This window comes from Electrona antarctica (genome assembly GCF_951216825.1).
Source record: "Electrona antarctica genome assembly, chromosome: 18".
NCBI classification, from domain to species: Eukaryota; Metazoa; Chordata; class Actinopteri; order Myctophiformes; family Myctophidae; genus Electrona; species Electrona antarctica.
This window is the reverse complement of record NC_136799.1, coordinates 2448426-2464394: the sequence shown is the minus strand read 5'-3', so window position 1 is coordinate 2464394 and position 15969 is coordinate 2448426. Positions and strand designations below refer to the sequence as shown.

Below are 15969 nucleotides of genomic sequence, written 5' to 3'. Positions count from 1 at the left end.
ACATGGTGACCGGTGTAAGACAGGGTTGCATTCTGTCACCACTGCTCTTCATCATTATAATTGACTTTGTGATGAGGAAGTCCGTCACCGGGGAAAGCTTCGGTATCAAGTGGGGAGGGGGCAGACTAGCCGATCTGGACTTTGCGGACGACTTGGCTCTGTTAAGTCATACCCAGCCTGCACTCCAAGAGTTGACCAACAGCTACCATGAGCATGGAGATAAGGTCGGTTTACGGATAAGCCAAGAAAAGACTAAGGCCATGACCATTGGACAATACCAACACCTTCCACCACTCACTATAGGCCAACATGACATAGAATATGTTGACAACTTCACGTATCTTGGAAGTAACATCTCAAACACAGGAGACGTGGAGAAAGACGTCAATAACCGAGTTGGAAAAGCTGCAGGAGTGTTTCAACGGCTCCGCAACATTTGGTCGTCTAAAACCATCACTACGGCCACCAAGCTACGCCTCTACATGTCAGTGGTCATCCCAACAGCGACCTACGCCTGTGAGACATGGATGAAGACAGCCAACACGTTGGATGTCTTCCACCGACGATGCCTCAGATCCATCCTGAGGATCCCATGGAGAGACCACATCACCAATGAGGAGGTGATGAGAAGGGCAGGGGTAGCACCACTGTCTGTCATCGTCGATGAAAGGAGAAGGAGAATGGCTGGGCACGTACTCCGACTGCCAAGAGAGAGACCGGCAAGTGTGGCAATGGACTGGATGCCAGAAGGTGGAAAGAGGAAGAGAGGGAGGCCAAAGAAGACATGGAGACAGACAGCCAAGGAAGACCTATAAGCAGGATGGGTGTCAGCTGGCACGGAGCAAGAAGGGTCGCCAGACACCGGAGTAAATGGAGAGGAGTCGTCACCCAATGTTCCAATAGGAACGGGAGGAACTAAGTCTAAGTAAGTCATGTTATGCTTTAGCTATTGAAAAATAGCAGATCTACAAGCTCATAGCGCTCCACCGAGTGGCACGCTACGAGCTTGTAGGTCTGCTAGGTCTGAACAACTGAACATAGCTTTTTCAGAAAACTGTCAGGATGTAGAAGACATTTTTTAGAATCTGATCTCAGGTCAAAATGGGTTAAATACCTTACAGTAATGTCAAGACAAAGTAAAATAGTTGTTTAATTAAGCTGCTTTAGTGTATTTTTTTACTTGGCTGTGCTGTTCATGCTTTGTTTTTTTTTAATATAATTATGAATTATCATTACAATTATGACGTGATGCACGGGGCCTCCCGATCCTTAAGGGACACTTACACTTAGTGCACTTACTGGCCATGCTGTCGATGCGAAGCATGAACACCAGGAAGTCCACCAGGGAGACGAAGGAGCGCTTCTGGAGGTTGGCGAACTGCATCTTCAGGAGGCTCTCATCCAGCTCTATGTCTGGAGGAGGAAACAGAGACATTCATTCAGTAAGCAAGTGGTACCTTCTTAATTAAACCCATTCTGGGCGGCAGAACCCCTTTTGGTGTTTTAAGCATTCTTTTATACTTTAGCTATTGAAAAATAGCAGATCTACGAGCTTGTAGGTCTTGCTATTTTTGAAAAATCGTGAAAATGTAGTGCAAATCTTTGAATATATATTCTCTTCTTCAAATTACAAACGTGATAATCACACATGGTTCCTCACCTGCGACCTTGAGCGCTTTCAGCAACTCTTCGAAGGTCAGAATTCCTGATTTCGAGACATTCAGTTGATAGAAGATTTTCTGGAAGTAATCAAAAAATAAGATTTACAAAGTTTTACAAACTTGGCAAGACATGTGTATATCGAATGATTTTCATAGTGAAATTATATTTTTTTGGGATGTATATCTACAGTATATGATCAATTGTTTGATTACTAATATCAAAAAACCAAAATACCCTGAATGTTGTAAACTTGGTCCAGAGGGTTAGGAACTGCTTGAAGGTCACCTTCCCCCCGCGAGCGTCCACCATGGTCAGCATGCTCTTGCAGACGCTCCAGTCAAACTTCTCAGTCAGACCTGCATGTGAAAGAATCACAATCATCCTTATTGTCACATCACAGTTTTACAAGTAAAGAAAAATAGTTCCCATCGAGAAAAACCAAGAGAGGGAAGGTTCCACACATAACTATGCAATCATGTTCAAAAATCAAAAAGATAAAAAAAAAATCAACAAATCCAAATCACACACACAGCACACTCGTAGGGTCTCTCTTGGCTAATTCACAAACAGCACAACCCCCTGTATAGTAACCCTGAGGGACCCCCTGTGTAGTGACCCTGAGGGACCCCCTGTAGTGACCCTGAGGGACCCCTGTAGTGACCCTGAGGACCCCCTGTAGTGACCCTGAGGGACCCCTGTAGTGACCCTGAGGACCCCCTGTAGTGACCCTGAGGGACCCCTGTAGTGACCCTGAGGGACCCCTGTAGTGACCCTGAGGACCCCCTGTAGTGACCCTGAGGACCCCCTGTAGTGACCCTGAGGGACCCCCTGTAGTGACCCTGAGGACCCCCTGTAGTGACCCTGAGGACCCCCTGTAGTGACCCTGAGGGACCCCCTGTGTAGTGACCCTGAGGGACCCCCTGTAGTGACCCTGAGGACCCCCTGTAGTGACCCTGAGGACCCCCTGTAGTGACCCTGAGGGACCCCCTGTAGTAACCCTGAGGGACCCCCTGTGTAGTGACCCTGAGGGACCCCCTGTAGTAACCCTGAGGACCCCCTGTAGTAACCCTGAGGACCCCCTGTAGTGACCCTGAGGGACCCCCTGTAGTGACCCTGAAGACCCCCTGTAGTAACCCTGAGGACCCCCTGTAGTGACCCTGAGGGACCCCCTGTAGTGACCCTGAGGACCCCCTGTAGTGACCCTGAGGGACCCCCTGTAGTGACCCTGAGGGACCCCCTGTAGTGACCCTGAGGACCCCCTGTAGTGACCCTGAGGACCCCCTGTAGTGACCCTGAGGACCCCCTGTAGTGACCCTGAGGACCCCCTGTAGTGACCCTGAGGGACCCCCTGTAGTGACCCTGAAGACCCCCTGTAGTAACCCTGAGGACCCCCTGTATTAACCCTGAAGACCCCCTGTAGTGACCCTGAGGGACCCCCTGTAGTGACCCTGAGGACCCCCTGTAGTGACCCTGAGGGACCCCCTGTAGTGACCCTGAGGGACCCCCTGTAGTGACCCTGAGGACCCCCTGTAGTGACCCTGAGGACCCCCTGTAGTGACCCTGAGGACCCCCTGTAGTGACCCTGAGGACCCCCTGTAGTAACCCTGAGGACCCCCTGTATTAACCCTGAAGACCCCCTGTAGTGACCCTGAGGGACCCCCTGTAGTGACCCTGAAGACCCCCTGTAGTAACCCTGAGGACCCCCTGTAGTGACCCTGAGGGACCCCCTGTAGTGACCCTGAGGACCCCCTGTAGTGACCCTGAGGGACCCCCTGTAGTGACCCTGAGGGACCCCCTGTAGTGACCCTGAGGACCCCCTGTAGTGACCCTGAGGACCCCCTGTAGTGACCCTGAGGACCCCCTGTATAGTAACCCTGAGGACCCCCTGTAGTGACCCTGAGGGACCCCCTGTGTAGTGACCCTGAGGGACCCCCTGTAGTGACCCTGAGGACCCCCTGTAGTGACCCTGAGGGACCCCCTGTAGTGACCCTGAGGGACCCCCTGTGTAGTGACCCTGAGGGACCCCCTGTAGTGACCCTGAGGGACCCCTGTAGTGACCCTGAGGACCCCCTGTAGTGACCCTGAGGGACCCCCTGTAGTGACCCTGAGGGACCCCTGTAGTGACCCTGAGGACCCCCTGTAGTGACCCTGAGGACCCCCTGTAGTAACCCTGAGGACCCCCTGTATTAACCCTTGGACTAGAGACTAATGGACTCACCGGCGACCAGGTGTTCGTTGAACAGCATCATGATCTGGGTTTCGTTCAGTTCCACCACCTCGCTGTCCTGGAAGCACATGAGAGACACACAAAAATGATGACGGTCAGCCATGGGCAGTTAAACCATTCAGGACGGGAACCCCTTTTGGTGTTTTAAGCATTATGTCATTATGTCATTTAGCTATTGAAAAATAGCAGATCTACAAGCTCATAGCGCGGCACCGAGTGCCGCGCTACGAGCTTGTAGGTCTGCTATTTTTGAAAAATGTTGAAAATGTGGCGCAGATCTTTGGATATATTATTTCAGAGCAAACGTTTTTAAATCAAATCTTTGCTTCTGGGGGGATAACGCAGTGAGGGAAAGAAAGGGGCGTAGAGGAGGAAAATAGAGGACTCACCACCACGGTGGTGTAGTTCTTGACGATGTCCAACACCGCTTCCTTCTCAGTGGGGAGAGTGACCGAAGCAAAGACACCGCCTGGTTGGAGTAAAATACAGTGAAATATATTTCACACGAGTGTGATTTGTTTATTTATTTGACTCCACTACAATCATTTGAAAACGTTAGTTTTGTGTGACCATCTGGATGGTTGTTGTTACTCACTGGACACGCTGTCCATGCGAAGCATGAACATGAGGAAGTCCACCAGAGAGACGGTGTGGAGATCCTGGAGCAACGTGTACTGCATCTTCAGGACGTTCTCGTTCACCTCGATGCCTGGTGGAGGAAAGACAGCATTAAAACCATGTAACTCTATGTATGGAGAAAGCAGTTGAAAACTAAAAGGTCACGGTCTGTTGCTCACCCGCCATCTTGACCGCCTTCTTCAACTCTTCGAAGGTCAGAGTTCCTGTTTTCGAGACATTCAATTGATAGAAGATTTTCTGGAATAAAAAAAATAAGAGAAGATTCACACAAAGTTTTAGTAACTTAACGAATGCACCAAAGGACTGTGGATATCAATCTCCTGTTTTAATAGTGAAACTATTCATTTTGGATGTGTTTGCTTTGTGATTTGTTTTGTTACTGTTACATGTTAAAATGTTACCATGAACGCTGCAAACTTGCTCCAGACGACTGTGAATTGCGTGAAGGTCAGTTTTCCCACTCGTTCAGTCTGTTTTTTCAGTATGTCAAGGATGTCTCATGTAAACCATATGAAAAAACTTCCAACAGTGTGAAAATATGTCATGTTACAGTCAAAAGAGTACACCAAAAAAAGAATGTCTGTGACTGTAAAATAATATATGGACTCGTTTCTAGCCGTTTTGAGACCACTGCATTTCAGATAATTCAAATCATCAAGTCATCTTGGAGTTTCTGGTCCCAAAACGGAACCGGGAACGCATGCTTTGGGTGGACGGGAAGCAAGGGTGGGCATAACATACAGTTGGAGGCCATCGATATTGTCCTTTTCTTTTTGCTGAGGTTTGCGTGATCTGCGCAAAAGGACAGTTAACCCATTTTGGGCGGGAACCCCTTTTGGTGTTTTAAACATTATGTTATAATTTAGCTATTGAAAAATAGCAGATCTACAAGCTCATAGCGCGGCACCGAGTGGCGCGCTACGAGCTTGTAGGTCTGCTATTTTTGAAAAATCGTGAAGATATTTATTTCAGAAAACTGGAGGATTTAGAAGGATTTTTTTTTTAATTTTGAGGTCAGGCCTAAATGGGTCAAATGATAAGGGACAATATCGGTGGCACCCAACTGTACTTAATCATCAATTAAAAAAAATACAAGAAAGCTAAATATCATGATCCTTGACAGAGGACTTTAAACTAGTGACGGCACTAGCGAGCGTTTACTACGGTAACAACATCCAGTGTGAAGTGTGGCCAAATGCCCCGTTGCGTTTAACAGGCATGAAAGCCTCTTCTGCAACCATCGGGAGGGGGCGAAATAGCGACCCCTTCTAGGCCATTACTGGGAACTGCAGTACTTCCTTAATAGCCTCGGCGAATGCTTGCCGGCCGCCTGGTTAAAACACACTTATAGTAGTGAAGGAAGGATACGTCCACCATGGCGAGCAGGCTCTTGCAGACGCTCCAATCAAATTTGACGTTGAGATCTGTGAAAAGCAGCGACAAGCAACGTAGGTTAGGTTACTAATGCGTCAAGATACTGGTCATAGTCTCACGTAGTAACTATTCCACAATATCCAAATGCTATATAGTCTGGAACTACACCTCCCGAAATCCGAATAAGGGAGCTGAAAATGTATTTTAAAATATATATTTTTTATTTCCTTTTCTGCTAAGCAACAAGCTATAATGCTTAGATGATTTCTATTTCTGGATAAATATGGGCGACTGTAAAGGCGAAACGGAAGTGGGGATGGAGTCTCCACTTCCGCTTTATCGCTTTGCTCATGATAAGAGCTTCCGTTGCTCCAGACTGTATAACCGTCACGGAAGCTTTTGGAAATCGCGAGAGGCAACACGCGAGACTAATGTTTTAATAATTAATACTGAACCGATCTGACAAGCATATTTACGATGAATACAGTACAGTAATACACTATAGTATACTGAACAGATGGAAAGAACACTAGTATACTGAACAGATGGAAAGAAAACTAGTATACTGAACAGATGGAAAGAACACTAGTATACTGAACAGATGGAAAGAACACTAGTATACTGAACAGATGGAAAGAACACTAGTATACTGAACAGATGAATACAGTACAGTAATACACTATAGTATACTGAACAGATGGAAAGAACGTCAGACCACTGGACTCACCGGCGACCACGTGTTCGTTCAGCAGCATCATGATCTGCTTGGCGTCCATGACCTCCTCCACGGCACCCTGGCAACACACAGAACACACACCATGTTCACTATCACTGATATTAGGGTTGTCCTGATCGGATCGGGAGATCGGAAAACGACTTCCGATCACATGATTTTCAAAAGATCGGGAATCAGGGAGAAAAGATCGGATTTTTGTTTGTCTAATGTACATCTCAAAGAAAGATGTATAAGCAATGAGATTTTGTAAAAAACTGTTGTGTTTATGCTAGTTGTTTTCCTTCTGGTCCCAGTCAGAGATCATCAAACAAAGACTAGTCACACTCAGAGGCGTGAAAGACACCTGTGATGAAAACAAAGGAAATGCAACCCCCGCTATGCATGATGGGATATGTGTCTGTAGTCCTCTCTCTGAATGAGAGAGATACTCTTTAAGAGGATAGGTGTCTGTAGTCCTCTCTCTGAATGAGAGAGATACTCTTTAAGAGTTTTAACTTGACTTCAGTTCTATAAGATGTAGAACTGTATTCACTCTAATTAACCAATACATCATTATTTTGCTATGATTCCATACTTTCATAGAAAGAAAAAAGAAAACACAATGACTCATTCTAATAAAAGTATAGTTACACAACAGACTAGACTATAGTGACATACATTAGGATATTTGCTATTGTGAATAAGTGTTAAAATGTAAAGATCGGATCGGGACAGATCGGTATCGGTATGTCTCAAAATCAAATGATCGGAATCGGATCGGGAGCAAAAAAACGTGATCGGGACATTCCTAACTGATATGTTTTGATGACCATTTCTGAAGAAAAACAATATATTTTGAATGCTTAAAATAAGCTCTGGTTGCAAGGGGTGAAATGGCACTTTAAGTATTTTTTTGCCATGCTTACGAGCGTGTAGGTCTGCTATGAAATGTGGTGCAAATCTATTAATATATATTATTTCAATTATTATTTAAATTTTACCATTTACCATTTATTTCAGAGCGAACGTTTTTAACTCAAATATTTGTGGCCAAATATATATAAATCTGGGGGTCCTTGACATGAGAAAAGGTGAGAACCACTGACATAGAAACACAGGTTTTTCAGAAAACTTTTAGAAGTTATTTGTAGAATTGATGGTAGGTCTAAATCGGTTAACTAAAGTACTTTGTGCACTGTCGATGAGGGGCAGAACAGACACATGGATACGTGTAAAGGTGAAGTGAGGTATGAAGGGAGGGATGTGGAACTATAGAAGTAAATAGAACACATCACTCACCTCAACGGTGTACTTGGTGAAGATGTCGAACACCACCTCCTTCTCCACGGGCAGAGCTGCCACCTTGAAGTGAACAGAACAGACATGAATGAATCGCACAGTGGAGGGCCGTACATGTAGTTACAGTGCATCTTAGTTCATACCTTGGTGCTGTGTGTGCGTGTGTGTGTGTTTGTGTGTGTGCGTGCGTGCGTGTGCGTGTTTTAGTTCATACCTTGATCTTGTGCACTACGATGACTTCTTCCTCCTCGACGTATTCCCTGCGCGATGAGAGGTAGAAACGCGTCAGAACTTTCTAAAAGGATGGCAACTTTACGCAAACGAGTGCTTTTCTTTGGCCTTTTACTTTGTACTGCACAAGTACTATGCTACAATCAGTGGTGGAAAGTAACTAAGTATTTTTACTTAAGTACTGTACTTTTGAGGTATTTGTACTTTACATGGAGTATTTCCAATTTCCAGTACTTTTACTTCTACTCCACTACATCTCGGAGCCAAACTTTGTACTTTTACTCCACTACAATTATTTGAAAACTTTAGTTACTAGTTACTTTGGAGATTTAAATTTTGATTAGAAAACATACATTAACCACTTCAACCCTATACCTTTCGGCCATTTGAAAATAGCTGATCTACAAGCTCTCAATTGTGAGCTTGTAGATCGGCTATTTTCAATCGATTTTGTACACATTTTGAACTTGTGAAATGGGACATTCTGCAATATGAGTACTTTTACTTGTAGTACTTTAAGTACATTTTGATGCTGATATTTTTGTACTTTTACTCAAGTACATTTTAAATTCCGTACTTTTACTTATAAATTGCAGTATTGGTACTTTTACTTAAGTAAAACAATTGAGTACTTTTTCCACCACTGAGTAGTGGTAATGTTCCAAAACACCAAAGCTGTTGCCTGATAATCATTGCTTGTTATTACTAAAATATACTGTAAACCCCCTGCAATGTTCCACCTTCAAAATACTTGTTGCTTAGTTACGGCATCACATCATTCAGTTTGGCTTCGATGTAAACAGTAGGAGATTTACTCTCCTTGGCTCATGCTGTAGGTCACATTCCATAAATTAAGATATTATAGTATTAGTATTTACGCCATGGAAGTGTCTTCACGTTGGTTGTGACAGCGAAGACAAACTATCCACTGTCGTAGGTCTCCACTTTTTACGTTGTTAGTTAACTACAGTTAACTATGAAAACCTGCCATCCTTTTCGCAACGGAGACCAGCCAGCCCAGTGTTCTAAAGGGGTTAAGAGTGTCCTCACTGAGGTCGCGGTTCGATTCCCTGGTCGCGTCATCATACCAAAGACTATTAAAAACAATGGGACCCAAATGGGCCGTATGTGGCCCCCGGGGGCCGCCAGTTGCCCATGCACTGCGTGAAAAGAGGAGTTAGGGGAAATTAGGGGCACTGTATGTTGCCCGTAAACCTCAAGTTTAGCAGCATATACAGTTAATATACGGTAATATACAGGTGTGATGGTACAATTCGGGAGTTTACCGGAGTTTGTTGGAAAGTTTAACGGGAGTTTCCTGTAATATACACATCCGTATTCCACGCTTTTTGTGCAGTGATTTCAGAACTAATTTTCCAATATTCGCAAAAGGAAAAGAACAGCTAAATGAAAAGGGACAAGACCAATGGCACCCGACTGTATGTCCTGTACTCACACAGCGCTGACATCCTCGTTGGAGGTGACGGAGAACAGGAACTCTCCGCTCTCGTGGGCCTCCATGAAGGAGGGAACCACCACGTACTCTCCAGCCTTCAGGGCCAGCTCCACCGTCAGGTCTCTGTCGAAGCCGTAGAACTTCTGCAGAGGCACGTTGTTTACGCTGAAGAAGGAAGCGTCCAGGCGTCCCACTGGCGTCTGGTGGAAGGAAGAGACACACGTTATTGAAGAAGGAAGCGTCCAGGCGTCCCACTGGCGTCTGGTGGAAGGAAGAGACACACGTTATGGAATTCACCTTTTATCTTTTTAATGTGTTTCGTTTATTTTTCGGTTTGTGAAATTGAGTTGTTGTTTATTTGTGTCTATAATGGAAAAGGTTACTCACCCCGACTGGCACCTGTTGAATTTAATGTAAACAAAAGAAAGAAAAGGAAACAAGAAAACAATGTCAAAGTTGTTTTTGTTTTTTTCAGGTGTTGTAATATCTGACATATGCTGGTTGATAAATGTTGAGGTTCGGTCATGATCAGTACTAGCTACCTCAACATGTACTTTTTTTGTGCTTTACGCCCAAGACTTCAAAAGGTTTAATCCCTATTTGAGTGGATGTAGTAGTGGATGTAGTAGTCTTGACACCGCCGCAGTCTGAAAACCCACCTTTTCAGACTCCATCATGGCCCATAGCACTTACCCTACCCCCTTAGATAGCACTTACCCTACCCCCTTAGATAGCACTTACCCTACCCCCTTAGATAGCACTTACCCTACCCCCTTAGATAGCACTTACCCTACCCCCTTAGATAGCACTTACCCTACCCCCTTAGATAGCACTTACCCTACCCCCTTAGATAGCACTTACCCTACCCCCTTAGATAGCACTTACCCTACCCCCTTAGATAGCACTTACCCTACCCCCTTAGATAGCACTTACCCTACCCCCTTAGATAGCATCTTTGTACACTTAGATAGCATTTGATACAGACTTTTAGCATGTCATGTAGACAGCACTATAATTGCATTGTATGTAGTCATAGCATGTCATAGTACATATGTATAGCATAGTATAGTATATATGTATAGTTTATATGTATAGTTTCATTATATAGACATTCCACTGTTACGTTCTTAGCTTACGCATGTTTCATGATAAATGCTTTTCATATGTGATGTATTCCCATGCTTTTTGTTCTTGCTTAATGTAAATCGCTCTGGATTAAGAGCGTCTGCTAAATGCCTAAATTGTAAATTGACACCCCCATCATGTCATTACAGTGTTTGTCTATGCAGGGGCGAAAATGAATCCGGCAGGTTGCTTTTGGCGCCCCCCTGAGGATATGTAGCAATTAATGCAACATGAACAACGCTTTAAAACTGTTGGGGATTGTAAACGTTGACCTCTACATTAAAAAAAAACATAAAAAGTCACAGGGACTTTAAGGGCAGTATTATGCATGTCTTAAGTACCAGGTCTTATGACTTAACTTAAGACCTGGAGGCGTGGTCAATGCTGTTTGGCCACTCAGAATAGCCAAATGGCATTGATCACGCCTCCAGGTCTTAAGTTAAGTAATAAGACCTGGTACTTCACCCATTTAGGCCTGACCTCGAAATTAAAAAAAAAACTCTTCTAAATCCTCCAGTTTTCTGAAATAAATATTTTCACGATTTTTCAAAAATAGCAGACCTACAAGCTCGTAGCGCGCCACTCGGTGGCGCGCTATGAGCTTGTAGATCTGCTATTTTTCAATAGCTAAATTATAACAAAACACCAAAAGGGGTTCCCGCCCAAAATGGGTTAAGACACGCATAATACTGTCCAAATTGTCTCTACGACGTGATGAGATGAGACGAGCGGACCCACCTCGAAGATGGTGTACCCCACGGCTCTGAGCCTGGTCTCTTTGAGGTTGGAGGGCTTCTGCATCAGGGTCATCAGCATCTTCTTGAGCACGGTCAGGTCCACACCTCCCACGGTGACGCGGTACTGAGGGTTCATCCAGAACGTAGCTGCAGAGGTGGGGGGGGGGGGGGGGGGGAAACACACAGGTGTTTAGAAGGCATGTGGAACTGTTGTTAACACCTTGAGCGCACAGGACGGATTTCTCCGCCCTATCAATTAGTAACGCCCAGCGCTCAAGACGGAGATTGATCAAAAGGACGGAGATTATTGATATCAAAACCGCCCCGTCCCCAAGTAATACTGTAAAGTAGGGATGCACGATTAATGGGTACCTGTAGCATTCCCCCCCACCGCCCACCCCTTTTTTCCCCTCACTGTATATGTTTCTTTTCCCTTTTTACCTCCTTTATGATGAATTCCTGTTCTGTCTATAGAAGTGTCTATTCGTACGTCTCTAAATGTTTTGATGATTTGAACATGGTGGACCCTATTGGAAACAAGTGTAATGCTTAATTGGGTCGTCCACTCACAGTTAACAACCTTTGTATTGAGTTTGTGCTTGAAATGTACTGTAATTCTGCAAACTGTTAATAAATTCTTCAATCAATCAATCAATAATCGGAATAGGCCAGATCGGCCCTAAAAAATGCCATATCGGAGCGGTCTCAAAATAATACAGATAATTTAATCGGTTTTCACCAGCAAATTGTTTTTTAAATGAAAATTTAAAAAAATCATCAATGAGTTCAATATAAATCATAAGTGTCTAGTACCACTAGACAAACATGATGTGAAATCTTAAGTAAAAATAAACTGTACATTTTTCTACATTTAATTTGTGTAGTGAAAACAGACACTTGGAAAAGAGTATAGGCTATTTATTGATTGAATACTTTACTAACAGGCTTTGGGCCAATAAGCCCCTATAGGGCCTATAGGCTTGTTTCCATTGTGGTCCTATCTGTATAATATCGGAATCGGTCAGAATCGGTATCTGCAGATACCGACCCTGCAAATAATCGGGGATCGGATATATCGGTCATAGAATTTCATGATCGTGCACCCCTACTGTAACAGACATGACATACAGTTGGGTGCCACCGATATTGTCCCTTATCATTTGACCCATTTAGGCCTGACCTCAACATTTTAAAAAATCCTTCTAAATCCGCCAGTTTTCTGAAATAAATATTTTCACGATTTTTCAAAAATAGCAGACCTACAAGCTCGTAGCGCGCCACTCGGTGGCGCGCTATGAGCTTGTAGATCTGCTATTTTTCAATAGCTAAATTATAACATAATGTTTAAAACACCAAAAGGGGTTCCCGCCCAAAATGGGTTAACTGTCCTTTTGCGCAGATCACGCAAACCTCAGCAAAAAGAAAAGGACAATATCGATGGCCTCCAACTGTACAGCCATAATTTGAACCCATGTTTGTGTCCATATTTACGTACGTTTGCCGATGGCTCCTCCCGCGGACACGCCCGCGAGCCATTTCCCGTCGAAGACCATGGTCTTCCACATGGAGGTGACGTCAGCGCTCAGGAAGGCCGGGGTCTCGCAGCACACGGTCAGCATCTGGAAATACTTCAGGAAGTCCTGGAAGTCCATCCTGGGAGATACATACAGAAATTAATGTCCTTACTGTGGTTTTAGTTATTTTGTTTTTCCAATATTTCATACATACACATAGTGCCCCTCAAAAAATGCTATTCAACCTCTTATAAAAATGGCGTTGGCGTATTTACCAGAACTCGCCGTCGTCCATCTTGATCAGTTTGCCGCGATCCTCACAGCTGATGGTGTCCCACACGCTGGACCTGTTTGACACAAGAACGACACCATCACAATGTCAGACGCTCTTAATCCAGAGTGATTTAGAGAGTAAGCAAGAACAACACATGGTATGCAGACCGCGGCCATCTTACCATATAAGTTAATGGCTAGGTGCTACCTAGGTGTAACTTCCATTGGCAGCCCATTCATCCAAACATAAAAGTCCTGTCTGATTGTATTAAACAACATCAAACTCACCAACATCGCAGCTGTACGGAAAGCTTGAATTATTCTCTTTCTATCCTCAAAGTGTTTGTTCCATAAAAACCCACTACAGACATGTTATGAGTTTGGAAGCGCTCGTTAGATATCCCTCAACTGCCCTGTGTACCACCTGTTTTGAATTAGCACATAATGCAGGAGGCAGCAGGACATTGCTTTACTGAAAACGAGTGCTTCCAAACTCTGATGGAAACATGGCCGTGTTACGTACTTGTCACTCCACTTCCCGGTCCATTCCTTCGCTCCCCAAGGATTCATCACTCGCACGAGCTGGTGTTTCTGCATGGTCGGGCCGTCGAAAACCTACACATACAGACACACGTTGTTTAGACAGACGTCAGCAGTGTTTTAGTACAGATACACGTTGTTTACAATGTTTTAGTACAGATACCCGTTGTTTACAGTGTTTTAGTACAGATACCCGTTGTTTAGAATGTTTTAGTACAGACACACGTTGTTTACAGTGTTTTAGTACAGATACCCGTTGTTTAGAATGTTTTAGTACAGACACACGTTGTTTAGACAGACGTCAGCTGTGTTTTATTGGCTTTTTTATGATGGGCTAGCATGTCTATACTCTATCTATACTGTACCTCAGTGAATTTGGTGACGATGTAGGTGTGGCATGACAGCAGTCCGGTGTCCGACACTGTGTTCAACAACACATCCTGAAACAACAGAATACAGGTTAGGAGGGGCGGCAGTGGCTCAGGCGTAGAGTGGCTGGATGGTAACCGCAAGGTTGTCAGTTCAGGTCAAACCCGGGCTCCCCCAGAGTTAGTGTCGAAGTGTCCTTGAGCAAGACACTGAACCCCTGATTGCTCCTGATGTGCTGGTTGGTGCCTTGCATGGTTTCTGTCGCCATCGGTGTGTGACTGTACGTGTGAATGGGTGAATGTAATCTATGTAAAGCGCCTTGGATAAAGGCGCTATATAAATGCACCATTTACCATAGATAGATAGATAGATAGATAGAGTACATACCCCTCCCATGGCGGTGCTACAGCACAGATAGATAGATAGATAGATAGATAGATAGATAGATAGATAGATAGAGTGCATACCCCTCTCATGGCGGTGCTACAGCACAGATAGATAGATAGATAGATAGATAGATAGATAGATAGATATAGTACATACCCCTCTCATGGCGGTGCTACAGCACAGATAGATAGATAGATAGATAGATATAGTACATACCCCTCTCATGGCGGTGCTACAGCACAGATAGACAGATAGATAGATAGATAGATAGATAGATAGATAGATAGATAGATAGATAGATAGATAGATAGAGTACATACCCCTCTCAAGGCGGTGCTGCAGACCAGCATGGACCTGTAGGCCACGGCCCTGTTGAGCGTGGCCCACAGCAGCTCCACCTCCTTCCTGTCCACCACCCCCTGCAGCCCGTAGGTCATCTGGAACCCTCCCAAGAAGTCCATGAAGGCCTCGGCCGGGTACGCCTCGTTCATCAGCCTGTAGGAGCCGTACAGCCTGACGGAGAGAGAAACCACACAGCAGAATAGAGACGTTGTTTTCCTTTTCGTGTGTGTGTGTGTGTGTCCCATATTAGTACAAGTAAGACGCGCAAACGCGGGAAGCGAACGCAGCTCGTAAATTGCAATAACAACAATTAGAATAAATTACGTACTTTTTAAGGGTTTTTTTAAGTTACGTTTTTTTAAATTAAATGTTTTTTCAAGTTTTTTTTTTAGTGTGTGTATGTGTGCGTGCGTGCGTGTTTCTTTTTTAGGCTTTTTTTTAAAAGTTTTTTCTTTTAAAGTTTTTTCCTTTTTAAGTTTTTCCTTTTTACGTTTTTTTTTTAAGTTACGTTTTTTTTTAAGTTAAGTTTGCGTGCATGTGTGTGTGTGTTTTTGTGTGTGATACAGCTGCGCCCTCTGGTGGTGGGCGGGTGGTGTTACAGCGTGACACACAGACACACAGACAGACAGACAGACATGATCTGCTGGGTCTCATAGTAAATGCTCACTGCGTTCGCAATCACTGCGTTCGCAATCACTGCGTTCGCAATGAGTATTATTTTAGTAATGTGTATGCTGCCGCAAACTTATATCGTGTGACGTGCAAACGTGTCTTCTCCGTCAAAGCCGTGAGTGTGACTGTGGTGAGTGATCTGCGTTGCGAGTCTGCAGTCTGCGTGGCTGCCCAGAGATATAGTATGGCTGCTTCTAGCCAATGGGACGGCTTCCCATTGCCCAGAGTCCGCTTTTGCCGTCCCATTGGCTAGAAGCAGCCAATCACGACCAGAGCCATCTAGTAGAAGAGTTGCGATATTGAGGGGGCAGAAAACCGAGCGCTCGAGCGCTGTTCATGCAGCCTGAAAGGGGACAAAGAGCCGCCATTGGACTGAAGCCCCATGAAGTGAACGGAGTTGTCAGAAC

General features: G+C 44.6%; 1 protein-coding gene across 1 annotated transcript in view; it reads right to left on the bottom strand.

The window, feature by feature from the left end:
• The window catches only part of LOC306942674 (calpain-1 catalytic subunit-like), a gene marked incomplete at both ends in the record, with an annotated part of 34075 nt that overhangs the window by 1164 nt on the left and 16942 nt on the right, over positions 1–15969 (bottom strand). The window contains 19 exons of the mRNA XM_079528681.1: positions 1285–1413; positions 1661–1739; positions 1897–2018; positions 3881–3947; positions 4279–4358; positions 4485–4598; positions 4687–4765; positions 5897–5952; positions 6630–6696; positions 7917–7979; positions 8131–8176; positions 9604–9803; positions 9991–10002; positions 11467–11612; positions 12961–13118; positions 13255–13326; positions 13776–13867; positions 14158–14232; positions 14869–15061. Coding sequence (XP_079384807.1) covers positions 1285–1413; positions 1661–1739; positions 1897–2018; positions 3881–3947; positions 4279–4358; positions 4485–4598; positions 4687–4765; positions 5897–5952; positions 6630–6696; positions 7917–7979; positions 8131–8176; positions 9604–9803; positions 9991–10002; positions 11467–11612; positions 12961–13118; positions 13255–13326; positions 13776–13867; positions 14158–14232; positions 14869–15061 — 1850 coding nt within the window. The remainder of the gene's footprint in view (positions 1–1284; positions 1414–1660; positions 1740–1896; positions 2019–3880; positions 3948–4278; positions 4359–4484; positions 4599–4686; positions 4766–5896; positions 5953–6629; positions 6697–7916; positions 7980–8130; positions 8177–9603; positions 9804–9990; positions 10003–11466; positions 11613–12960; positions 13119–13254; positions 13327–13775; positions 13868–14157; positions 14233–14868; positions 15062–15969) is intronic.